At 44.3% G+C, this 26,540-nt stretch overlaps 1 protein-coding gene across 1 annotated transcript in view; it reads left to right on the top strand.

The window, feature by feature from the left end:
• Positions 1,732-26,540, top strand: part of LOC110393510 (neural-cadherin-like) — a 41,094-nt gene continuing 16,285 nt past the window's right edge. Inside the window, exons 1-18 of the mRNA XM_021386409.1 lie at positions 1,732-1,862; positions 6,900-7,123; positions 7,721-7,946; positions 8,031-8,235; positions 9,042-9,153; positions 12,864-13,113; positions 13,301-13,443; positions 14,949-15,121; positions 15,422-15,590; positions 16,714-16,884; positions 19,406-19,578; positions 19,682-19,849; positions 20,525-20,774; positions 21,440-21,567; positions 22,313-22,499; positions 22,649-22,792; positions 23,380-23,663; positions 24,580-26,197. Of these exons, the coding sequence (XP_021242084.1) occupies positions 1,732-1,862; positions 6,900-7,123; positions 7,721-7,946; positions 8,031-8,235; positions 9,042-9,153; positions 12,864-13,113; positions 13,301-13,443; positions 14,949-15,121; positions 15,422-15,590; positions 16,714-16,884; positions 19,406-19,578; positions 19,682-19,849; positions 20,525-20,774; positions 21,440-21,567; positions 22,313-22,499; positions 22,649-22,792; positions 23,380-23,663; positions 24,580-26,197 (4,756 nt within the window). The remainder of the gene's footprint in view (positions 1,863-6,899; positions 7,124-7,720; positions 7,947-8,030; positions 8,236-9,041; positions 9,154-12,863; positions 13,114-13,300; positions 13,444-14,948; positions 15,122-15,421; positions 15,591-16,713; positions 16,885-19,405; positions 19,579-19,681; positions 19,850-20,524; positions 20,775-21,439; positions 21,568-22,312; positions 22,500-22,648; positions 22,793-23,379; positions 23,664-24,579; positions 26,198-26,540) is intronic.

Here is a 26,540-nt window from a genome sequence, read left to right on the forward strand (position 1 = left end):
ACACAGCCGATAAGAACCATTTCCAGCTGTAACTGAATCCAAAGGAAATAGGTCACAGCTCTGACCAAGGAGCTCTCAGCACAGTGCTGGGACTGTGGGACCTGCTCTGTGCCGCTGTGGCTCAAGTCAAACACGATGAGTAGTGAGCCCTTATTGCTCACTGGCAGTAATGGCATCGATCAGCTTCTGGAGCCCTTGACACGCACCTGGCCAGGCACCACCTCAGACACCAACGAGTGGTTTGAGTTCTTTGCACTTCCTAAAAAATAAAAATAAAAATAAGTCCACTGGAATGCCCATTTAATCTGCATAATGCAGCCAATGTAAAAACCAGCTAGTCATCCATGGTCTGATTTTTGGGGGGTCCTGTGTGGAGCCAGGAGCTGGACTTGATGGCCTTTGTGGGGCCCTTCCAACTCAGGATATTGTGTGATTCTGTGACACTGCTGCAGGACAGCATGCCCCGTGCATGGACATGGACATTCTCCATTTGTCCATGAAGGGCAGCTGGGCAAGCACGCATGCAGCTTCATGTTTGGAAATCTGAGCCTGGGGTGGAAGTGAGCTTCATCCCCTCCTTCATCCCCTTTGAAGGTTGTCCTCATTCATGTGAGCTGGTGCCCTCTCCGCAGCATTTCAGTGCAGGCATTAAAGTTTCAGTGCTAAAGCAGTAATTTAGTGCATTACTCTCAAGCCTTGAAGTTTCATCCTGAGCAGTGAGGTAGGTGTGCTAGTGGGAACTGTCCAAAATTTAAGAGAAAGTTTAAACAAATCCTTTGAAACTGCGACCTTAGGGAATGAGCTGATGGAAAGGACTTGGTTCTGCTCCTGTAACTGTGCAGTTCTTGGTGGCTTATGTATTGCTGGTGGAGGGATGGACCTGAGCACGGTGTGTATAGGCAGCAGTCAGTGCTGTGTGCCTCCAGCTGCTGGCTTACATCGAATGAGCTGGCAGAGCTGTGGGCTGAGCAAACGTATACTGTGCATATGGAGTAGACGTCAGCTTCAGGAGAGGGAGAGTGGCAAAGCAGTAGAGCTGTTGGGCTCAGTGATCCCTAAGGGTCCATTCCAACTCAGGGTATTGTGTGAATCTATGACTGTGTGTCTGCGTAAGGGAAAGAGGATGTCTTTGGAACTTTAGTGCATAAGGGGAATTGGAAGGTAGGCTACAAACTTTGCCTTTTTATTTCTCGCACCACAGTTCAGGAACCAACATCCTGCTCCTCTGGTGCTGGAAAAAGCTTGGTGCTTTTCCAGTGATGGTAAATGTTTCAAGTGGAAAGAAGTTAACATGCTCTAAGTACAGTCAGATAAGCAGTTCTTCTTGTATAAAGCCCCCGCCAAAAAACTTCTTATTTTAAATGAATGTGAACAAACCACAGAGAGAAGAGATGAGTTATGTTCAGGGATGGTGCTGACCCCAGAGGAAAAGCCAGCAGGTTTTCTACAGAAAGGGCCAGGCTGGAGGGGAGCTGATTCCTGACCAGTGGAGCAACTGTACTGTGCCATAGCCTCTCGGGAAGAGAATCTTGTGTGCCTCACACCAGCTACTTTCAGTGTAATAAATGTCACTTAAGAGGGGAAGACCCGTTGTGTAGGAGAACAGGAGGGAGTGAACAGGCTGAGTTCCTTACACCTTGCCTTCTGAAACCTGAGGGGCGGTCCATGAGTAGAAAAGCCTCCTGAGTGTTGGGTACATAAAGAAATATGTTCCAGAAATGTTGCTCAGCGATGGCAGCAGGGCAGGCTGTGGTGCTGCTGGCTGTGGTTAACTGGTTTGGCATGGTTCCTCATCCAGGTGCACTGTGGCTGTGGGCTTTTAATCCACAAGCTAATGTAGAGCTTTGTATGCCTTCAGGGGAGTAAGTACTCCCAAGTCTGTAATGTTACCAGTAAGGATATTGCCCTGCTTTCAAGATACAGCCGTATCTACTGTGCTACTGTGGATTGCGTTGGGCATGGTAGGGTGTTACAAGGGGATATGTTAGCCCTGAGCATATTTATCCTATATCCTTAGGATACCTCTGAGAAATCACATCTATTAATTAACAGAAACTTCACTCCCAAGCATCTGTCATCATTGTTTGGAGTAGAGCTGACCTGTCACTTCCATGACTGTGTTGAAACCACCCTGCACAACTTTTCTTGAGAGAGGTGGAAGAAAGAAATTTAAAAAAGGAGAGGTTTGATTCCGGAGTGTGACCTGTGCCACAAAGCTGTCCCTGCTCTGCTCCCCCTCGGTGGGAAGGGCTGCTCAGATGGGAGCATCACAGGCATCACTCATCAGACTGCTTGTCAAGACTGTGTGAAAATTGATTTCTCTTATCCTTTCCTTCAGGGGAAACCCTTAGTTTAGATCCCTGTCTTCTGGCCAGCTGGTTTCCTAAATCTTGTAGGAACAAACCAGCAACTGGATCTAAAAGCTGTGTGTGCAGGAGAGGGTGGGCCCAGCTGGCAGCAAGACTGTGTGAACTTCACTGCTGTAGGCTCAAGGGCATTTGTAAAACCAACGATGAGTGCTGCTGAAAGACTAATTGCTGCTGTAACGCATGTTGTTGGAAGTATAAGTACTCTATAAGTATATTATTCCTATGACTGCTTATGTCTGGGGGACATTTCTGAAGCACAAAAATACATGAGTTTTCATGAACCATTTCCATCTGTATCTTTTTTATTTTTTATTTTTTTCATATCCAATGCTTTTCTTCCATGTTTTCGGACACTATGTAGTTGCTGAGGACTGGGTTGCCAGTGCCTGGGGGCAGGGGCTGTTTGAGATCTGGTTTGTGAGACATCGGACCCCATAGGCAGCACCAGAGTGCTGTGACTGATCATAACTGCAAAAACAGGTGGATGCAGATTCCCTGGTCTTCTGTGAAAGTGTGGTTTTAAAGGCAAATGCAGATTTTCTGCAAGCTGCCTGCCAAGCATTTTACCTTACTGTCTCAGCAACTGCCCGGCCTGCAGCCTGAATGCAGCTTAAGCCCATAGAAATGAATGCCCCTCCACCTTTATTTTTCCTTTCTGCTTCTACCAAAACACACTGATCTTTCATAGTTTTCAGTCTATTCAACTACATTTTAAAAACTACTCCTGTAAAGTGCATTTCATAAGGAAAATTGTGGATTTATAGGACAAGCATTTATAGGATTCTAGAGCCACTTTCTTTCCTTTCTTTGTACAGCATTTGAGATAGAAGTTTACTAGCTTATTCAGTACACCAGGTGTTCCCTGGCCATTCCTTTTTTTGTTCTTTAATTTGAGAAAAACAGGTCATTTGAGGCTAATTTTTCATTTCAGTCCTGAAGATTGCAAGCCTTTCTCAGGCTCGAGGGGGCTGACAGGAGTTGCATGGGTTTCTGAGAGGGTTCAGCTGAAGCTCCCATCCCTGCCCTGTGACCACTTGGCCAAAGAGCATGACAAGGTGCTGTCTCTTACATTCAAGTGGTTTATTTTGCCACAGAGAATACGAACAAGACATAAACTACCATTATTTTTCAGGTATGATCTTTAGGCATTTTTTTTTCATTTCTCAATTCCTGCAAAATTTCCGTTATAAACCCACATCAGCTTGTGCAGTTCAAGACCTCATCTCAGGAAGAGGAAATCACGTCTATCACATTTCTTCCTTCTGCTAGGGAGGGGAAAACAAATAAATGGACATGGAGTTGATACAAGCTTGTAAGATAAGTCATTTGCATTTTAAAAACCTTTTCCAAGTCTTTCCTTCATGTTCTTGTCCAAGGGACACAATGCTCTTCATCAGTTGGACAGTCACACAGCGAGTTCTCCCTGTCCTTCTGCTTGCTGCCCTCTTGGGAACCTCTGAGCAATTAGTTTGAGTTTAGTTTAAGTTCCTTTTGCGTAGAACTTCTAGATGGATCATGCCAAGGCTCTTTTTCTAATGTGTGGTGTGAATCCCAGTGTTATATCCCGTTGGTAGTCTTCATAGGCTACAGAGCCTGCTTTCCTGGATTGCTTGTTTTCAGTGAATGATTCATATTGACAAAATGGGTGAGCTGTTTTGTTTTGATTTGATAGGATGCTACAGTTGTGACAGTGGAACAAAATAAAACATTATTGATTTCAGTGGCTCGATCTGTTAATGCCTTTCTAGTTCCGACAGCTGAAAAACCAACACAAAGCTGTAAAAAAATTGCCTTCTTCATCAGGACTGGTTTTGTTGTGTGCCTGTATGTCTGGCAGGCAGAAGCTCTCTGCCCTTGTGTGGCATCTGCCCTCTTTGGGCTCATACTCAGGGAAGAGATGGGCCTGAGAGTTGGGGCAGCCCAAGTGCTGAGCAGGAGAGATTGAGGCAGGAAAACTCAGCTAAGAACTGCTGAAGAGATGTGCACACCTCAGGTGCAGGCCTCAGGCCTACGTGTGCACCCACAGCCATGATCTGAGCATGTTGTGTGGTCCAGCATTCGGAACATGAAGTGCCTTGTCTTTGCCTTGCCAACACCACAGCGTTCTGAGGCACTTCCCAGAGCTGTAAGTCTTTTTGGGCTCTGGAGGGAATCACACTTCTGGGCACTGTGATGGACAACCACCACAGCAACCAGGCCGCTGTGGGCACTGCTGCTTCTGCCCATGAAGCCCCTCTGTCCACCATGAAGAAAAGGCAGCAGTGGCTTTTGCATCACCTATTTGTTTTTTTTTAAAGAACTTGATGCCTCTTTAGAAGGATGTTGGGATCTGAAATGCTTAGCTGTTTCTTTTGGAACTTAATTAATTTTGAAAAATAATCAGGATGTAATTTTGGTTGCTAGCTTTAGTGCTTCTGGTGAATTTACAGTTCTGATAACATTGGCGCATTGGTTTCATTGTCAGAGCAACAGTTACGTCTTGTCTTTGGTCAGTTGTCCATCTCTAGGCCAAAGGCACTGCATTACACAATTTTTAAGAATTTTAGTACTATACTAAAGAATTGGCACATTGTTTATTTCCCCACTTGGAAACAAACCTGTGCTTTCATTTTTGAAGGTTTGCTTTTTTTTCTGACAATTTATATTTGATGGGCAAAAATCTCAGTCTTTCTGAAGATGAAAACTTCCCTAGAATCATAGAAATGTTTGAGTTGGAAAGGACCCTTAAAGGCCATCTGGTCCAACTCCCTGCAGTGGACAGGGACACCTACAGCTAGATCAGGAGCTCAGAGTCCCGTCCAGCCTGACCTTGAATGTCTTCAGGGATGGGGCACCCACCATCTCTCTGGGCAACCTGTTCCAGTGCCTCACCACCCTTACTGTAAAAAACTTCTTCCTTACATCCAATCTAAATCTCCCCTTTTGTAGTTCACAGTCCTGCTGGGCTCTGTTTGCACAAGCAAATGCGCCAGGGCTGGAGGTCAGCATATGAAAATTATAACTGATTTGAGCTATTTCCCCTGATGTTGTCTTGAACTCAATTAAATTTATTCCCGTGTATGGGTTCTGCCTTTTTTTGTTTGTTTTGTTTTGTTTTACTGAATAAGTCTTATGTGTAGGGCTGATATTTTGCTGTAGTGGTGTTTTTTTACAGCTCTCACAGCAGGATCTTATTATTGATTCTATTTGGTACTTGCTAAATGGTGCTGGATATGGAAATGTTGGTTAATATGTGTGTTTCTCAACCCTTCCTTCTGCTGTGAATGAAATATTGAAATCTAGAGCAGCGCTGGTTATCCCCTTGCCGGTGCTGAGGGCTGAGCCTTGCTTTGTGCTGAACAGCGCAGAAGTTTCTTAGGGTATCGTGTCTAACAAATGTTCCCATTTATTCAGTGTTGGTATTTTAGAAAAAGAGAAACCATGTAATCTAAGAATTTACTCTGCTAAAGAAACTCTGTCTTTAATTATTTTAAGTACTTCAAAAACCAAACATTCAAGGAAGTCTTTCCCCTCCTGGGAGCAATTATCTCAGGTAAATTTGTCCAAACCACATTTTTACTGGGGTAAGACTGCCCATAAATGCTGGTCTTCTATGTCAGGGGATATCTCTGTCTGCGGGTAGTCTTTTATTTAGTATCTGATCTCTGAGGTCTACAGTTAAGGTTTGTTTGGAATTTCTGGCTTCTTGCTGGCCTTCAGGTTTGCTCACATGCTGCTTTCTTCTTCGGTCCTATATAAAACTTGCCTGTCCCAAAGACAGAGACTGGGACCTCCTGTGTGAGACATAGGGACACCCAGATGTGGATGTTTCTTTTGACAGAGCTGTAGACCTTAGCAGACCTGCAACCTTGATGCAGTTTGTCCGAATACCTGACCGTATTCTGTCGGGCAGGCTATGCACATTTCTCATGTGTTCATTTCTACTTTTCTCCCTTTTTGCATTTAGGGTCTGATCATTGGGTTTTTATTTGTTTGTTTGGTTTGGCCTTGGGTTTTCTTTTGTTTTGCTTGTTTGTTTTTGTTTGAACTTGTTTTGAATATGTAATGATCCAAGGACAGATACAGACTGGGCACAGAATGGGTTGAGTGCAGCCCTGAGGAGAGAAATAAGTAGGTGTTGGTTGATAAGTGCTCAATATGAGCCAGCAACATGTCCTTGCAGCCAGTCATATCCTGGGCTGTATCAAAAGTGGTGTGACCAGCAGGTGGAGAGATTTATGCTGAATCTGTTGAAAATAAAATGGTCAAATTTCACCTGGCTTTACATAGGTACACATTTAAAATTGTTTCATGGCAATTGGTGTAACTGGCATAGTGTTTAACGTGCATATCTAGCTAGTTTATATCTATTATTGAAAGTATTTTTAAGTAGTTGTTAACTGTACTTAGTGCGCATCAAGCTGTGAAAGTCCGTATATGAAATGTATTCTTCGTGCATGCAATAGGATGAATGTGATGAGTGATTCAGTTCGGTTTACAGCTTCTGAAGGATCCAACCATAAACACTGTTGATTAGAGTTTGTGAACAAGCTGCCTGGCAGTGTGTGCATCTCTTGCAGATGATGACTGGTACCTCTGCCATGTGACCCTCCTGGCCCCAGAAGAGGAGCTCCTGTCCTGGGCCATGTACCCATACCCCTACCTGGCACGCGTTGATCCGGACGCGCGGAAAGGCACTCTCGTCTACCGGCTTGCTGCACGATACAGCAACAGCGAGAACACCAGTGCTGGTGTATCTTACACACTGATTGCAGGTAGGTCTAGTTTGAAAGAAATTGCGAGCTTCTGCAAGGTTGCAGATTTTTCCTATCAATTTCTCATATTATCATTTTAGTTGATAGATTTTACCCTGTGGGAGATCCTTACGGATACAGCAGGTAAGGAAGGTGGAGGTGCTTATGGAAAAACAGATGTGTAGATGGGAATCTTCCTTGCTTTGCTTTACTTCTATTTTGAAATTGGCTGCAACCTTACATTTTTGTACGTTCTCTCTTCTTTTACTGCGCACCAGTCTTTTACATGGCCCAGTCAAGAGAACATCGTGTGACTGAGAGATAAGGAGAGGGAAAAAGAAATGCATGCAAGGATACAGGTCAATGACTTGAGGGTAGCTTACTTTAAAACACTGAAGATGCATATGTGGATGCCCCCTCCCTGGAAGCATTCAAGGCCAGGCTGGATGGGGCTGTGAGCAACCTGGTCTAGAGGGAGGTGTTCCTGCCTATAGCAGGGGGTTGGAACTTAAGGTGATCTTAAAGGTCCCTTCCAACCCAAACCAGTCTATGATTCTGTGATTCAAATATTCTTGCTGTGGGACATTTTTCAGACCAGCTCTGTGCATACATTGGTAGGTGGCGAAGAGCGATTTCAGGTGGATGTGGATACTGGGATCGTCATGACCACAGGCTTACCTCTGGTGTGGAACAAGGAGTACGTGGTCACAGTGCAAGCCTCGGACGAGTATGGCAACAAGAGCCCATTCGCCTCCGTCTCCATCCTGGTGGGCTCCCGACCTCCACAGTTCACTAACATGTCCTACAGTGTGTTTGTCCCTGAAAACACTCCAGCAGGAGAAAGGTAAGTTCTGCTTTGTTAGGTGAGCTGCCTTGCCTGTGTCAGGGATCAGTTTGGAGTGAAACACTATTCTCTCCCTCTTTACAGAGTGGCAGTGGTTGAGGCTGTTTCTTTTCAGAGCCAGCCCCTGTCCTACTCGCTGCTGATGAACCCCAGTGGGCTGTTCACTGTGAGGCAGGAGAGCGGCGAGCTCCTGCTCACCCACCCTGTGGACTATGAGGGCGAGCACCACCTCTACCACCTCCTCCTGAAAGCCGTGGAAGCTGGGAGCACTCTGAGCAGTGTGACTGAGGTAAGGGGAGTGCTTCACTTGCCACCCACTGTCCCTCCATCTCTGTCACCTCGTCACCTGAATGATTTAGATATATGGAGAGTCCAGTATTTAAAGGGGGGCTTTAAGAAAGAAGGGGACAGACTCTTCATCAGGGTCTGTTGTGATAGGACAAAGGGAAATGGTTTCAAAATAAAAGGAGGGAGATTTAGATTGGATGTAAGGAAAATGTCTTTTACAATAAGGGTGGTGAGGCACTGGCACAGGTTGCCCAGAGAGGTGGTGGGTGCCCCATCCCTGGAGACACTCAGGTCAGGCTGGATGGGGCTCTGAGCAACCTGATCTAGCTGTAGGTGTCCCTGTTCATTGCAGGGAGTTGGACCAGATAGCCTTTAAGGGTCCTTTCCAACTCAAACTTTTCTATGATTCTAGGGAAGTTTTCATCTTCAGAAAGCCCGAGTTGGACTAAATGGCCTTTTGAAATTCCCTTCCAACTCGAACAATTCTATGATTCTATTCTATGAAGATAGGTGGTGCTTGAGAGGGAAGTCTCGTGGTCAAGGCAGAAGGCTGGACTCTTATATGAGGCTGGTTTAGGCTCCAAAAAATACTTCTTATTGTTTGGCTTTGGCTTTGTTTCCTGTCAGCTTGGAAGTGGAGGGGGTAGCGCTTCTCAGTGCTGCAGGTGTAGTGCCAAGAAACATTTAATATCACAGCTCTCCCATCCTTAAGCCTCCAGTGAATGCCCAGACTTTGTCCGAAGTGAGGCGCATGTTTTCCTAAATGTAGAAAATGAAATTATTTCTCAGAGTGTCCTTTTGTCTCAGGTCATGGTCCACATCACAGATGAAAACGACTGTTCTCCTGAATTCCAGAAGTCCATATACAGCAGGGACAACATTCCTGAAACCATTCCCATCGGCACATCTCTCCTGCAAGGTGAACACCTTCCTGGTACCTCTCACTTCTGTCTTGTCACAGACCCATTCATTGGTGTTACAGGTTCATGTTTCTATCATGAGAAAGTACTCTTCCATGGTGAGCAGTGGCTTTGTAAAATGTGGGTTGTGGCCTTCCTTGGGGTCTGCAGATGACTTTGGATATCCTGGAAGTAGATTTATATGTGTCTGTAAGTAAGGATGGAGTTGAATGCATGAGTCTAGGGGCAGCTGCTGCAGTGGTTGTGGGTTGCCAGGCAGAGCAGCACAGGAGAGTGCTGGTGATGCTGTGAGACAAGTGGAGGCCTGAGCAGATGCATCTGCACGGTGGTACAGAGATGCTGCTTTGGGAGCATCTCTGGGTGGTCGTGTAGGTGTGCTGGGTCATACTGGCAAAGTTCCTCATGGACACCTTCTCCCATGTGAAGTATAATGCATGAGGCAGCTGGGGCAAAAATGACTGGGCATGAACATTACCCTCTGATGTACATCAGAGCAGTTAAGTCAGCCGACAGGTAGTAACTTGGTGGATTGCTTTAACTTTAAACCTCCTGTCTGTATTTTTACTGAGGTTGGTCATCTTTTTGGTTCCAGTTGCAACTGGTTTTTTGGTTTTTTTTTCCTTAGTCTTTTGGGGTTTTTTATTATTTTTTTTTTAATGGGCAGCAGCTAGTTTTATTCCGTAAACAATTTTTAATACTGTATAATTGACTTAAAAGGTGTTAAAGGAGAAACCTTTGGAAAACCCATAAATGTTTATATTTATGCTTGTGGTTTATAGGTAATTGTTCCAAGTTTGTTGTGTGTAAGGTGATCACACGTTACTTGAATGTAAGCCCTGAGCACAAATGCGAGACTTTCAGGTTGGAAGGGACCTGAAAGCCCACCCAGCTCCAACCCCGTGCTGTGGGCAGGGCTGCCCCCTACCAGGTCAGCCAGGGCCCATCCAGCCTGGCCTTGAACACCTCCAGGCATGGGGCATCCACATCTGTCTAGGCAGCCTGTGCCAGTGCCTCACAGCCCTCATAGTGAAAAGTTTCTTCTTTATATCTAATCTAAACCTACTCTCTTTCAGAATAGTATTCTGTTGAAAAATTAGAGCTGTTGGAAATAATTTTAAACCCCAAGTTCCAACCCAAACTTCAGTCACTTTCAAAATACAAGTTGCACAAGTGAGGACTGAACTTGGATGGTATGGCACGTCAGGAATGAAAGTCCATTTTCCAAACTGGTGTCACTTAAACACCTTCTGTCTATGGTGTCCCCAGATCTGACATAGCCCATCATGTTACCACACGCAGCACAAAGATGCTCTGCCTAAAACTCAGGCTGAGACCTCGGGGTAGTAATAAATCATGTCAGAAACGGATGAGTGCCAAGGCAAGACTCAGTGAGAATGTACACGTGTAGAAAATGCCTCTTTTGAAGACAAGGATGTAGGTTTCCAAAATTTGAAGCTGAATGTGCACAAGACACAGTGGTGATAAGAAGCTTAGTTTCCCTCATGTGATTACATGCTGATAGCAGGGCTGCAGGGAATGCTTTCACTGAAAACTTACCAAGAGAGCTCACAGCTGCAGCTCATGCTTTGGCTCATGGGAAGAAATAAGTTGCCAGCTGATCAGAATGATCAGCTGCTAGAAGTTCTCAAGTATGTGATTTTCTTTAAAAAGATTAATGCTGTTCTCCCCATGAGACCTCTAAAGTTGATTAAAACTCACTCAACTGTGGGGAAAAAAGTGTATACCCCATATCCAGAGCAAGCAGAATGGCAAAGCTGTGCAGTGAGGTTTACCATTGCATCCAGCTTGATTGTCTTGCTATACTGCGTGAATGTCAAGGGAAAGAGCTTTCTTTAAAAAGAAAGTGCTAAGTGTAAATACAGTGACAATAAAAACGGGCAACTTGTTTGCAGGGCTGAGTAGCATTGAGAGCAGCTGCGAGGGAGGGGAATGTGCAGTCACCTGCATGTGATGCTGCTAAGCCTGGCTGCTGAAGGAAATACCACTCCAGAAAAGAGCAGCTCTTGCCCTGACTGTAGTTTTTGGAGGACTAGGAGGTATGTTGCAGCTCCAAGTTGTCCTACAAAGAAAGTGGAATGCAGATTCAGGACAGCCTTTGCTGCGCAGAGGTTGGTTGTGCTCCTTTGCTGGCGTGCTTCATCAGCTGCCCTGCTGCACTAGCAAAGCGGGGCTTAGAGTTGTAGCTGTCAGCTTCAGCCATTCTAGTGGGTTTTGACGTGTAGTTACCATGCAGTAAGCTAGCTCAGTGCATGGGCAGAGCTAGCACAGACTGGCTTGCACTTGCTGCATGAGCCTCAAAACACTTCTGCAGTGCAGATCAGTTTGTAGGATGAAATGGAAAGGGATGGGAATGGAATTCCCTGTTGCTACTGGGAAGCAAGAGATTGCTTTGCAATGTAATCATCATGCTTACATTACAATTATGTAATTACAATTATGATTACAAGTAAGCATCACATTCCCTACTTGCCAGGAAAAACAGAAGAGTATGATCATTAAGCAACCAAAACATGCTTTTGTGAATGGTTACATGTCGGTAGTGACTCTTGAGAATAAATCAGGACTGTCCAAATCAAAATTGTGTTACACTTTCTACTTTTCTTTCTAAAACAGACACTTTACCACTAAATTTAGGTTTTATTTCACTTTCATTTCTACTTTTCTTGAGTTTTTAAATAGATTTAGATCTTCAGTGCATCACAAGAGTGGTTAACTCCAAAGCCTTTGCTCTCATAGCCTGTAATACACCCAACCATTTATTTATTCACAGCAGAATTTTGAGACATGAAACAAGAAGTTACAGCCACCATACACTGAGGTGAGCAACTTCCCAAAGGCAGAAGTGGTTGGTCTTTCTTTTTGTAGATAAGTAGCACAGTATTCCACTGCTCCTTTTGAAATCTTTCTCTTCCCTTTTTCTGAGCAAATATGCTGCTCGCTGGGGGTCACTGTCTCTGCATCCCATAGAGCTGTCTGTCAGGGTGTCCACTCAACTCACTCCTATGCCTTCCTCAAGCCTGTTGGCTGCTGCAACGGCCACACTTGTGTCCTGCTGCCTGAACGAGGAGTTGGTTTCGCACTGGTGTGGGTATGAGCTGAAGCCTCCCTGTTTGAGGGGGAAAATGGCAGGGTAATTAAAGAGGTGAGCTCCCACTCTTGCAATCACTTGTGATACAACATGTAAGCTTGCTTTGTTCTGCCGATTTGCTACTGCTGAGCAGATGGGATATCGCCGTACTGAGCAAACACTTGCCAGGGAGCAATGTTTAATCACTCTTTATACCTTGAAGTGCCAGGTAATTAAAAAGTGCTTTAGCGATAGCGTAGCTGGGAGCTAATTAAATGGGAACGGCATCCCCTGAGAGAGCGAGGACACAGTTTGTGGCTGATAATGCTCTAACAGTGTGCGTATTGATTGCGCGGTAATTAGCGGTGCCGACTGCTGCTGGCAAGGCAGGCTGCAGCGTGGGGCTCACTGCTCTCACGTTGCTGCTGGGCTGCACGTGGGACAGAGCTGTTGACTCGCTTCCTTTGGGTTCCTGCTGAGCTCCTTCCCGTGACAACACAGCTTTTATGGAGAAAACGGTTTTGTGCAAAATCTGTTCCAAAAGAAGTTTACTAGGTGGGAAACAGCACAGCCCAACCTTTTCTGCAGCATAATGGGTCTGTTAAATGTGTTCCCTGACAGTGCTTGCGACAGACTGCGACTCTGGCTCCAACTCGGAGATCGCTTACTTCATCCAGAGCACTGATTTTTCCATCACACGCCACGGGGTCATCAATTCTAACCAGAGGCTGAACTTTGAGCGAGCAAACCACATGTATGAGTTTGTGGTGATTGCTGTCGATAAAGGGCACCCTCCTCGGACAGGAACCGCGTCGGTGCGCATTCGAATGGCCAACGTGAATGACGAGGCGCCCGTGTTCTCCCAGTCTGTGTAAGCCAGCCTCAACACCCACTTTGCTTTGTACAGATGCTGTTTGTGTGTGTAACCTTGATAAAACTTGACTAAATGTTCTTTTTTTGGTGCACATTGTAAGTACCAGTGAAACCAAAGGGTGATGTGTATGAAGAAAGGTTTTGGAAGCTGGTACTGAATGTGACTGCTCCCTTTTGCACCTTAGTTACAGAACGTTCCTCTCGGAAGATGCTGGTCCCAGCACCTTAGTGGCTACTGTCCAGGCGAAGGACCCCGATGGAGATGGGGTGCTGTATCTAATTGCTGGAGGAAATGAGGAGGGCAATTTTGAACTGGATAGTCAGAAAGGTAAGAAAGCTTTCACAGCACAGCTGTAAGGGAATGCAAGTACCTGGTTTAATCATTCTCAGGCAGATATTCATAATAGTTTTTAAAATTCCATTGTTAATCATAGAATTAGCTAGGTTGGAAAAGACCTACAAGATCATCCAGTCCAACCATCCACCTACCACCAATAACCCCACTAAACCATGTCTCTCAACACAACGTCCAAAAATGTCGTTTTACAGCATTAGCCTACAGTAATTACTTTGTATATGCACATTTGGGAAATATAATAATTCTAAGCAATCTGTTCTATTTTAATTTCCATTCTCCAAACGCAAATTCAGTATGGGAGAAAATGGATCCTAAAAAGAGAATGGATTTTACTTAAAATGATTACAGTCCAGCGCTGCCAAGTCTCTACAGCCTAGTTTCTACTGCCACATAATAAATAGGATCTTACCTCAGCACTAGTCCTTAAGTCACTTAAATGTCTGCGTTTTGAATGAAGCGTGATACTGTTCAATAAAGGAGAAATAAATGATTGGCTTCTTTGCAGGTACATCTGTTGAATGCACAAAGCAAACATGTTTTAAAACCTTGAGGAAAAAAATAAAAAGAATTTTCACTAACTTTTCAAGCTATCACAATGGTTCTTAAACATGGGGACAACACCACCTGAGAGTACACAAAGTGTTCAGGAGCAACAGGATCTCACAGAAAAATGCCACCTGGTCTCCATCTTCTTCCTTTTATGTCCATTCTTCTCCTCCAGCGTTCTCTCCCCTGGCACTCATAAAAAAGGGTGAAACATTTTCTTTCCTATGAGGAAAGCCTGAGAGGGCTGGGGATGTTCAGTCAGGAGGAGAGAGGGCTCCATGTTGACCTTATAGTGGCCTTCCAGTACTTGAAGTGGGCTTATAAGAAAGATGGAGAGAGACATTTTCCAAGGACAAGGGCTAACAATTTGAAACAAAAAGGTTAGATTCAGATTAGATATAAAGAAGAAATTCTTCACTGGGACGGTGAGGCACTGGCACAGGTTGCCCAGAGAAGCTGTGGGTGCCCCATGCCTGAAGACGCTGGGTCAAGGCCGGGTTGGATGGTGCCCTGGGCAGCCTGAGCTGCAGGGTGGTGTCCCTGCCCACGGCTGGGGATTGGAGCTGGGTGGTGTTTAAGGTCCCTTCCAACCCAGGCCATTCTGTCATACTGCCTACTCTGGACTGACTCTGCTTCACTTCTGTGCCAAAAACCATAAGAAAGCACTGTGTTTACATATTCTGCAAGTGGAGATGCTTCATATCAGTTAGGATTAGCTCTTTGATTATCGTGGTTGATTTGAATATCAGCCAAAATTTGGTACACTTGTCCACAGACTGCATTGTCTGATGTGTTTACTGATGTGATTCAGTGATGACTGAGTCCTATGCTTTGCAACCAAAATACAGTGTCAGGGAAATATGATGCTGTATTTATTTTGTTTGTTTGTTTGCACAGTAAAATAAAGCACTTTGTGCTTCTGAATGCAGGTATCATTAAGCTCCGCAGAAGCCCTCTGCCCAATCTGAAAGGGCCTCAATACATCCTGAACATCACTGCAATAGATGACAATGTCTCTGGGGGACCCACCCCTCTCAGCAGTTTTGCTGAGGTTATCGTAGGAGTTAACGACATTAATAACAACAAGCCTGTCTTCAGAGAGGTAAGATGTCTTCCTGCAGGTGTTCTTTTCCATAATTGGCTTTATAGATTCTTCTTAGTTCCTGGTGATGGGCTGAAGGGAATGTGTAAAACAGAATAAGTCTATGATTGAGCACATTTCTTCATACTTACATAGAAAAGTCTTCATTTTCTTTTTTTTTTCCATCTTCTTTCTTCCTTCCAGCTTGATTTTTTTATAAGTAATAGTTTTCTTCTGAGTTCTCAGATGTGCTGCCACTGTGCAGCTAATTCACACAGCTTGATGTAACACTTAGGGCTGTATGTTTGGGTGTGTTTTTAGTGCACTTACTACAGTGACAGCACCTGGGTTCTGGAGAACCAGCCTCCGGGCACGTACGTGCTACAGGTAGAAGCCTATGACGCAGACCTTGGCGTTAATGGAGAGGTGAAGTATGGGCTCATGCACCGCAGTGGAGCTTCCCTGGGCTTCAGCATCGATTCAGACACAGGTCAGTGGCTTTTGGGTTGCTGAGTTGAAAGGAAAATGCCATTTTATTGCAGTGAGAATGCCACAGTCTGATTGTTGGGTTAGCTATTACGGCTTATAGAATAAATACTGATCAAAAATAGACTACGTGGATAACCATGCATATTGATTAAATTAATATGATAATGGTTAAAAAGACAAATTAGGTAGGACAACAAACCCCAGTTCAATATGACCGTAAAAAGCTATTTTGAGTCAGTTCTCTTCCTATTGGATCAAGTGCAGATATAAAATGCATGGTAGAATTGAACAGCTTGAGTGTGTACTTCCCTTCAGAGGGGCTTACAGGTCTTTAAAGCAGATTATTTCTCAGCTTGTGCACAAATGGGAAGGACAGCGTCATGTGTACAGAAGCAAAATGTTCATACCAGAAGGTGACAGTAACAGAGATCCTTGATGCCTCTCAGATGAAAGAGTTCCTGTAGTCAGATCAGTCAGGTGGGATATTTGTGTGTTGGTGTCCAGACTGGGGGAGCTGACAGCAGAGAAACAGTCCTTGTCTTTAACATCATACAGATGTGGGTCTGGAATTAGTTCCAAGGCCATTTTGAAGGCTCATAACCACAGAAAAAGAGCTGAGGCAGGGAGAGGGTTGGTCAGCAGAGAGGAAAAGCTGCGGACTGGGAGAAAGTTGTTCCACTTACTGACTGAGCAACATGTTTCTACCTTTATTTATCTGTTCAGCAAGGCTCCCACTGTCGGGATGACTTTGGTTACATCACTTAAGAGCAACCATGAGCTAACTTTGAAATATTCAGTTATGTGGACTATTGCTGGAACAGCTCTGTAGGACATCTTGATGAGGAGACTGGGCAATGAGATAGCCAGGAGCTCAGACTGAAGCTCCTTGGGAGTGCAGCAGGAGAGAAGGCTGCTGACTGCTGCTGGTGTCTGGCAAGGAAAGGAGGACGGACAGAACGTGGGGTTGATTTTGCTGGGGCTGTGCCTGGGTTGATGTGGGTTGAGCTTTACAGTTGTGCTGTGAGTAGTTGTAGCTCTCTCCTGTAGGGGAGCAGTGGCAGTCCCTCTCTGCAGGCTCAGTCCTGAGGCTGTGGCACACAGACAGGAGGTGTCTGTGTCCTCAGGGGTCATCACCACCACGCAGAGCTTTGACCGCGAGGAGCAGAGGGAGCACACGCTGTCTGTCACTGCCACGGACCAAGCACAGGAGCCGCTGATGGGTGTCTGTCAGATCACTGTTTTGATCGCTGATGTCAATGACAACGATCCCAAGTTTGAGAACAGTCGCTACCAGTGTGAGTGATTGGTTAACCCCCTGTCCCAGTGCTGTAACACGAACTTGTTTAGTAGTTCCTAATACTGATGATGAGTTTTTAGGTCTTTCTTTGCTGGCAGCTGAGCCAGATACTGCTTATCTCATTGCCAGTGCAAGTACGCAGAACTGATCACTGTCAAAAGCATCTCATTCAGTGCAATACTCTTAAAAACATAGTCTTCAGTCCTACAAACTAGGCAAGTCCTATCCCTTTACTTTGTTTTTCCCTTGCCCCATCTTTCTGCACAGTGACTTTTTGTTCAGCATCTTAAAACAACACATGACATTGTAGTTGAGAAGTCACCAACCTTGGCTAGAAGAGCAATCATCATCATTGTCTTCTTGGTACAGTGCCCCTGTTCAAGTGGGTTGGAGTGATATTAGATATATCTCTTGTCAAACAACCTGAAATCCTTGGCTTGTAGCCTGCAGCTGGCTGTGATCCCTGATCCCTCCTGTAACTGTGCTGCTGAGCTTGCTCTTCTGATTTGTGCTGGTGCCATTCCCTTTTTCATCCCCCCATGATGCCCTTATCATCAGTCTTTGATCTAACTTTACTTGCTGCTTCTCCAATTGAATGGTACACTTTGGTACATTTCATGCCATCCACAAACAATGAACTTACTCCCTAGATGACAAACTAGGACAGGTAATTTCCTCACCAAGAATGGCAAAAAAAATGGCTGATGACATATGAAAACGGCTCAATTTTGGAGACTTTTTTCTAGTTCTATGGAAATGTCACACAGGGCAAACCAGTGACCAATGCCTTATTCAAATGAAGATGGCTCATAAGTATGTTGTCTCTAGCATCAGAGAGGCCACAGTTTTTTGCCAGATTCAAAAACAAGTTGAATGCTTTACGGCAGGATTTTATCATGAAAAAGTGACCTGCTAAGAAATAATCTAAATATGCGTCTATGCATGAGCAATATGCACAAAGACAGAAAGAAATTTCTTTTGCACCTTTTAGAGTGTCTTATCCTAATTTAAATGCCAAATTAGTTAAAAGGTGTTGAGTGGAGATAGCAATTTCTGCATTTCCACCAGTGGTTTCTGCAAACGTGGCCAGAGCAGCACTGAGAAGGCAGGTGGGAGTGATCTTACTGCAGAGAAACATTTTGGGACAGAGAAGAGAAGTCCTTGAGGCAAAAGCAATGTTAGTGACAAAATGAACCTTTCTTCTCTACCTTCATTCTGAAGCTGCCCATGATTGTTTCCAAAAACTGTGCCACTGAGTGGTTGCATCTGGTAGTTATGGTGACTCTGGCACTGGTGAGGTAAGGGCAGAGCTTTTCTTTTTACATGAACACAGTGAACCAGCAAAGGTCCTACAGCAAAGGCAGTCCTTAGGGATGGGGAAACTGCAAATAACGAGGTCACTTTATGTCTAGCACTTTTCCACTGTCTATGGCTAAGTAATCGATGTTCATACGTCACAGAAGTAAAAATAGCTTCCTCCCTAACAAGATCAAATGCCATTAGTCATAGGTTCCTGCTCTTCTTGGAAGTTGCTGGCTCTTTATTTCTGTGCACTAGCATATTAGTCAAATCCCTCATTTAAGCCATGTATCTTATAAATCTGCATGAAAGGAAGGCATTAAACAAATGCTTAACTCTGTGCAATATGGATGGCTTAGTAATTGCTAGTTATGCCAGCAGCAAGTAGAAGTACGTGAAATGAGAGAGAAAGACCCTTCCAAGTAACTGTGAATGCTTTTTTTACAATGTGATTTAACAGGATTTGACTATAAAAGTGTAAATTTAAACACAAAGGAAGGATATTTTACAGTGTTTCTTTGCAATAAATTCCATTTTCATTAGTTTATTTTAATGCCAGTAAATCTCTTCTGAGAGTAGTTATGGCTGTACTGATGCACCAGGGACGTGAATCCTAGGCCAACTAAATATCCTGGGGGATAAGAGAAGCTAATTAAAGCTCAACTTTGTGTTCGTGGAGTGGTAGTGGTTTATAATTTTACAGCCCTGCTGCCACAAAATGTAGATATTGAGGGAGAAAAAGCAGAAAATATGCGCTCACTGTAGTGAGCAGTACTGATTTTCCCATCTCAAAAATGCTGAATTTTTCACTATTTCTCATAACTTTTTTGGGGATCCCTGCTAGGAATCAGGAAGACAAAACAAAACTACTCTGTGCAACTGTGCAGCTTCTTGCTGGCAGGTTTTCAGATGACGTTTATAAAAGCAGGTTCAGAGAAGGTCTGGTCTGCCTCAAACCATTGGCACAAAGACGCAGCCTCTGCTGCAGACAGTTTGCTGGGAGCAGGGAGCAAGACCCGAGGCTTCATGCTCTGCCATCGCGCCTTGCCTCCCCTTGGGGATGCTACTGCTCACATTCAGCACTGATTCCAGTGTCCCTCTTGATGCCAGGCACAGAGGGACAGCAGCATCTGGGAGCTGTCAGAGTGACAGTCCCCAGTACTGTCCTGACAGTGGCTATCTGAACAAGACCTGCTTACAATACCTTTGTCTTCTCAAAGATTTCCTCAGTGAAGACACTCCCATGGGGACGAGTTTCCTTCGTGTCACAGCTCATGACAGTGACCAAGGTGTGAACGCTGCCATCACGTATTCCATGTTTGCGCATCAGGTTCAGTACTTCCAGATCAATCCCAGCACGGGCTGGGTGTATGTGAACCACCGGATCTCCCAGGTAATGACTGCCTGCTGAAACAGAGCAACCCCCAGACACATCCCAGAGGGTCTTGATTTGCACAAAATGCTTTGCAAATACCTTGATCTTCTTCATTTCATAGACAACACGCATTAGTCACTATATTGTAGCAACGGATGGGGGCAACAGGAGCAGCACTGTGGAGCTGACCGTAACCGTCACCAATGCACTCAGCCAGCCGCCCCGCTGGGAGCAGAGCAGATACTGGGTAACAATCCCTGAAAACACCATCCGTGACACCAAGATAGTGGTATGTTATGAGTGCGATCGCTTACCTCCCTATTCTTTTCATTTTGTCTTCCTTTGTTGTGCTCTCTCTGCATCTGTGTCAGAAACGTAGAATCATAGAATGCTTTGGGTTGGAAGGACCGTAAAGTCCATCCAGTTCCAAAACTCTGCTGTGGCCAGGGACACCTCCCATTAGACCAGGCTGCCCAAAGCCCCCCCCCCAACCTGGTCTTGAACACTTCCAGGGATGGGACATCGACAGCTTCTCTGAGCAAGCTACGTCAGTGCCTCAACACCCTAATAGCAAATAATTTTTTTCCTAATATCTAATCTAAATCTACCTTCTTTTAATTTAAAGCCATTACTCCTTGTTCTAGCACTACATTTCCCTGACAAATAATCCCTCCGCATCTTTCCTGTAGGCTCCCTCTAGGTGCTGGAAGGCTCCTATGAGGTCTCCTCAGAGCCTTCTCTTCTCTAGGCTAAACTGTACAAACAGGTACATTTGTTCTTGACTAAAGACCTGCAACAGGCCTAAATGTTGTGAAATGAAATTCAGCTCTTCAGAATGGACCTTAACTGTTTCTCTTGTCTGTTATCCTAGTCACGCATGCACTGTTCTCCCCATCAAACTGAACACTGAACACTTGCAACCTTGTGCTTCATCAGCACACGTGGTGGCTCTTGTCTCCTTCAGACCATCAAAGCCACGTCCCCTCTCGGTGATGCCAGGGTTACATATAACCTGGAAGAGGGTCAAGTTCCAGAGACAAACATGCCGATTCGTTTCTACCTGAAGCCAAATAGAGCTGATGGATCTGCTTCTCTTCTTGTTGCCGAACCACTTGACTTTGAGACAACCAAGTTCTTCAGCCTGACAGTCAGGGCACAAAATGTGGCGATGACTCCTCTAGCTTCCTTTACCACTGTTTGTGTTAATGTAACAGGTAAGCATTGGTATTGTTTGAACAGCTCGTTTAGAACAATATTCTTGTTGTTTTTACTATCACACCATGAGTTAAGGTAAAGTGCATGAAATTACAAACTTCCTAAGAGCTCTTTGTGCATTTCTGTGCTATCAAAGGAAGTTATACAATCATTGAAAAGCCTGAGAAGTGTTGTAAGTACACCTAGAATACATGGAAATGTAATATTGCAAAAATGGTGTGTGTGTTTACACAATGCTAATGCTTGCATTTTTAAACATAAGCACAAGGAATGCTTTTGATAGGGGGAGAAATCTAATAAAGATCCCCAAATTATTACTGGAAATATTCTTCTCTATAGAAACACTTACAGATAGATTAGCTTTTTGTTTGATATAAGACATTTAACTTTTTCATTACATTCAGAATTTTCTATTTAACACTGAGGTAAAAACAATTTAAATGAAAATGTCCTTACAACAGGATCAGTTTTCAAAGATTTGACCTAGCACACCTTATAATGAAATCTCTCTGTAAGGCTCTGCTCTTATAGAGCCACATAAAGGTAAGTCCAGTTTTTCTCCAAACAAAATTACAGTTGTGGGAAAAAAAATTAGAGTAAATAAAGATTTTCTAAAAGTTACGTTTCTTCAAACATTATCTCACTCCATCATCTTCTTTTGCAGATGTCAATGATAATGTTCCATTCTTCGTGTCTTCTAACTATGAGGTGTCTGTGCCAGAAGGAGCTGACTTTGGCACATCAGTGGTTCAGGTTTTAGCAACAGACTTGGATTCAGGTCTTCACAGACAGGTTTGCCCTTGCATCCAGTTTTTTTCATCCCAGTAGGCGAGTTTTGATATTGTAATCAGTAAGAGTTCATGATCTTGAGTTCCTTCGTCATATCAGATCATCTTGAACTAGCAACTGTAGCAAAGCACTGCTGTGTGATTCTCAGAGCTGCTCCCATGACATGGTTCCAAGCACTTGGCTCTTTAGTTTAGATAGCTTTTCATTTAGCTATCATTGTCATGGTGACCCGACTCTTGAAAAAAAAGCGGTGTTATGGAAACATCCATTTTCTGTGTGTTTTCCTGAGCCTTTTCCGAAAATCCCACAAATCTTCTGGGAGTGAACCTGAACTATCAATTAACCCTGCTTCTTTGATAACAGAAGCACTGTGGGTTGCCTGAAGCCTGGGAGGCACCAGGGAGAGTGTCGCTCCGTACTTTCTGTAATTTATGATCTTTTTTAATTGATTCCTACCATCCGCTGTTGGAGGTGAGATACTGGGCTTGATGGGCTTTGATATGATTGGTGCAGCTGTTCTGAAAATTCTATTGGTTTTTTTTGTTTGTTTGTTTGTTTTTGTTTTTGTTTTTAATTTTGAAACAGACAAAAGACTTCTCAAATTCTGTCCAGATGAGAGCTTTTTCCCTCCGAGCATTGCCATCTTGCAGAGAGACCCAGAAGGCTGCTGGGGAAGGGGGAGGTCATGACACCTGGATATGCAAATGGAAGTGGAAAATGCAACCTGCCTTGACTATTTTCCTTTTAGGTTCGCTATTCTATATTGAAAGATGCTAGTGAGGACTACCAGTTCTTCACCATTGAACCTGAGACAGGAATTATTTCCACCGACACATCTTTTGACAGAGAGAAAAGAGCCTCTTATTTGATCGAAGTTCAATCTCAGGACTCTACAGAATCTGCCAGACCTGGTGTCCACGGGCAGCCCAACACAGGTAAAACTAGTAACGAATTCTATATTGGGTAGAGATACCAGAGATTGGGTTCCTTAGCTTTACTAAACTTGGGAGATGTGTGAGCAGTCTGGAATAAGGTGTTTCACCTCTGCCTTTCTAGTCTGCTTGTTCATCTTGCATCTCCTTAGACACAGCCTATGTAAGGATTTTTGTTAGTGACGTGAATGACAATGCCCCAGCATTTCCTCAGCCGGTGTATGAGATCAGCGTAGAAGAGGACAGGGATGTTGGAAGTCCTGTTCTGACAGCAACGGCAGATGATCGAGATGAGGGTGAGTGGACCTGGCTGCATGTCTTTCTCTTTAAGTCGTCTTAGTGTTCCTGCGTGTTGTCCATAGGGTTGCTTCCCTCATGGTCAAATTTACAGGTCAAATGTTCTCAGATGGATTCTTTCTCAACATAGAGCAATGCCATTATATTTTAGCACCATCCAGTGGTAAAAAAAGAAACCAAAAAAGTTAAGGGATGTTGGCATTTGAAATGGAAGGTTAAGGAAACCCTAAGCAAAACCAGCTTCTAATATTTTAATTGCATATTACCTTTTTATCTTAAATGAATGAACAATAAATTAGAGGCACACAATTCTTCCATTACAAATAAACAGGGACTTGTCTGTGACTGCAGAGTGTATTTGTGGCTAAAAATACAGACCCGACCCCAAATCTCCCATACGCACACCCTTCAGATTACGCATGTGGATCATTCTGTTTGTGGTTGTGTCTATGTTTTATGTCCTGCACTCTCTGTAACAGCCTTTTCTGATCTGAGTGAATAAGGTTTGTCTTGGGTACATGTCCACCATGTAGAACTGAACTGAAGAGGGAGTGTACAGGCCATGGTCATTTGCTTTTTCTTGTAGGCGCAAATGCCAAACTCAGGTATCAGATCACATCAGGAAACACAAAAGGAGTTTTTGATGTGGAACCTGAGGCTGGTACTGTCTTCATCGTTCAGCCTCTGGATTATGAACAAGAACAACGTTATGAGCTTCAGCTTGTAGCATCTGATGGAAAATGGGAAAATCACACTCTTATCATCATCAATGTTATCAATAAGAATGATGAAGCACCAGTCTTCACTCAGAGTGAATACCAGGGCAGTGTCCTGGAGGAGCTCACAGATCTGCCGGTACTTGTTCTAAAGGTAAAGGAGTTTGCATGTAGCAGGGCAAAACCTGACTTTTTTTTTCCAGGATTGAGCTCAGGATGGCTCAATCCCATCCATTCACATCAATACAAGGAGATAGTTTCAAGGGAGTAAGCCCTGGTATTGGGATTTAGCTAGCAACTTTTTGTAAATAAGAGAATAAAGAGAGCCTGGTTGAATCTGTGTGGTGAATTTTCTCTCTTGACCAACACAAAATGTTGAACAATAAGTTGGCTTTCCTTTACAAAGCAAAGAAATGTTTATTTGAGCTCATGCATTTAAGTTCACAGAGGCACAAATACCTCATGCAATTAAGTTCACAGACTCTTTGGCTTCGTATGCTACAAAATAAACATTAACATGGAATGTTCTGTGGGACTCGGTCATCTTCACTATTTTTTTGTTAGAGCAGGCCCTGGCAAGGGGACTGCCTTTCTGGCGCAACCAGCAGTTTTCCAAACTATCGCTGGGTGCAAATCAGGAGCTGGGAGTTCTCTATGCTGATAATCAGCTTGGATGTGCAGCCACCCTGTTTTCACAGCCTTCTGTTCATTCTGAGAGAAAGTCCCAATTTCTCTGTGTTATTACAGCTCTGAATAGTTTCATAAGAAACGTATGCTCAACAGATCTATTATTATTCCCACTTTATTCTTTGCACAGTTATTTCCTCTTTCCAAAATAAAATAGGAAGTAGAATATATTAGTCTGTCTAAACACGATCCTTTTGTTTCTCCAGGCTGTGCATTGATGTTTATTGAAAGTACTTGACCTGGATGACTCAAGCCAAGAGATGTCTGTAATTAAAATGCATGCTATTTTTTTTAGCCTGCACGATCCTAACTGCTGTCAATAAAAGAACAACGTTTTCCTGGTTTCTTTAGCATAAACGTTTCCCTGCTGTGTTTTGTTCTAGGTTTCTGCAATAGACCCCGACCAAGAGGCTGATCAAAATGCTATTAGCTACTCCCTGCATGGACAGGGAGCTGGGAGTGAATTCAGCATCAATGAGAACACAGGGGAGATCAGTGCAAACAGAAGATTGGACCGTGAGAAACGATCAACGTGGCGCTTTCTTGTTCTTGCCACAGATGAGAGCGGAGAGGGACTGACTGGCTTTGCAGATGTGATCATAGAAGTGGGGGACATGAATGACAATGCTCCCCTTTTTCTCTGCATGTCAGATGATTGTTTCATGGGTTATGTCCCTGAGGATTCTCCAGCAGACACGGCTGTCATGGAGATGACTGCGATGGACCTTGATGACCCAAAGGCTGGCACAAATGCTGTGCTAACATACCGAATCATTCAGAATGTCCAAAATGAAATTAACCTGAACTTGTTTTCAATTAACTCAATTAGTGGCACCATCCATACCGTGCTTGCGTCCCTGGATCGGGAGAAGGAAGACAAGTACCTAGTAGTGGTTGAAGCCAGAGATGGAGGAGGGCTCACTGGGACAGGCACTGCCACTATTCTGGTGACTGATGTAAATGATCATGCTCCAGTCTTCCCGCAAAGGATCTACACAGCGTTTGTCTCTGAGAATGCGAGTATTAGCACTGAGGTTGCGGTGGTGTCTGCTGTGGACAGAGATGAGGGAGAAAATGCCATGGTGACATTCAGCATCCTTGATGGCGACAATGACCACAAGTTCTCCATAGAGACAGATAAAGTCAACAACTGTGGGTTTATCCATCTGCGAAAGCAGATTGATTTTGAGAAGCCTCATGAGAGGGTGTTTAACTTGACTGTGAAAGCAGAGGACATGGATTTCTTCAGCATTGCTCATTGTGTGATCTATGTGGAGGATGCCAATGACCACGCTCCTGTCTTCTACCCCCAGTTCTATGAAGTGTCATCTCTGGCAGAAGATGTGCCTCTAGGCACCAAAGTTGTTCAAGTTTCTGCGGTTGACTTGGATTCTGGCCTGAATGGAAGGTTCTCTTTCCACCTGCTAAACAAGTCAGACCCAGGTGGCCAGTTCTCTGTGGCTAGTGATGGCTGGGTGATAGTTGCAGGAGTGCTGGATCACGAGACAGTGACACAATACCAGCTCATTGTTATTGCCACTGATATGGGGCAGCCCCCTCTGGCTTGCAGTGCCACAGTTCTAGTGACTCTGCAGGATGTAAATGATAATGGGCCAGAGTTTGAGGCTCATTATAACCCAGTGGTCTGGGAGAACACAGCTTCTCCACAGTCTGTCCAAATGAATGAGACCTCTACTTTGCTGTATGCAAAGGACCGAGACACTGCTGCTAACGGAGCACCTTTCTCCTTTCATTTACTTAGCAATTTTGATAGTCTTGGTAACTTCCACTTGCAGGATTTCCATAATGGTAGTGCCTTGCTCACTGCACTGCATACCTTTGACAGGGAAGTGCACAAGGTCTTCCACCTGCCCATCCTGATCACAGACAGTGGGATTCCACCCATGAGCTCCACCAACACATTAACTGTGAATATTGGGGACCAAAATGACCACCCGCATTCTGCTGGCTATGTGGAATGTCTCATCTACAGCTATGATGGTAAGTCCTTCTCTGATGCTTGCATCCAAGTATTACAGTATTAAAGGAGCCACTCTTAGATTCTTAAGAGGACTTTGGCGTGTTCCACAGAAGTTAAGATCTTAGCAGAGGTGCCACTGAGGTTTGCTCAAGCCCACACAAAGAATGGTAGGTGGGCAGTGCTCAGGACTCTGGGCCAGTTGCTTTGTGAAAGACACTGAGACAGCCTTGATTTAAGAGGACAGCTGGCTGCTATTCTGTGTGTGTTTCTGTCAAACTTGTGTCATGGCCGCTTGTTTCCAGATGCAGTTTTACAGTATAGTTAACATTTCAGAGAAAAAAAAAAAGCTGACAATTGCTGTTA

Source organism: Numida meleagris, chromosome 2, assembly GCF_002078875.1.
Source record: "Numida meleagris isolate 19003 breed g44 Domestic line chromosome 2, NumMel1.0, whole genome shotgun sequence".
Classification (NCBI taxonomy): domain Eukaryota; kingdom Metazoa; phylum Chordata; class Aves; order Galliformes; family Numididae; genus Numida; species Numida meleagris.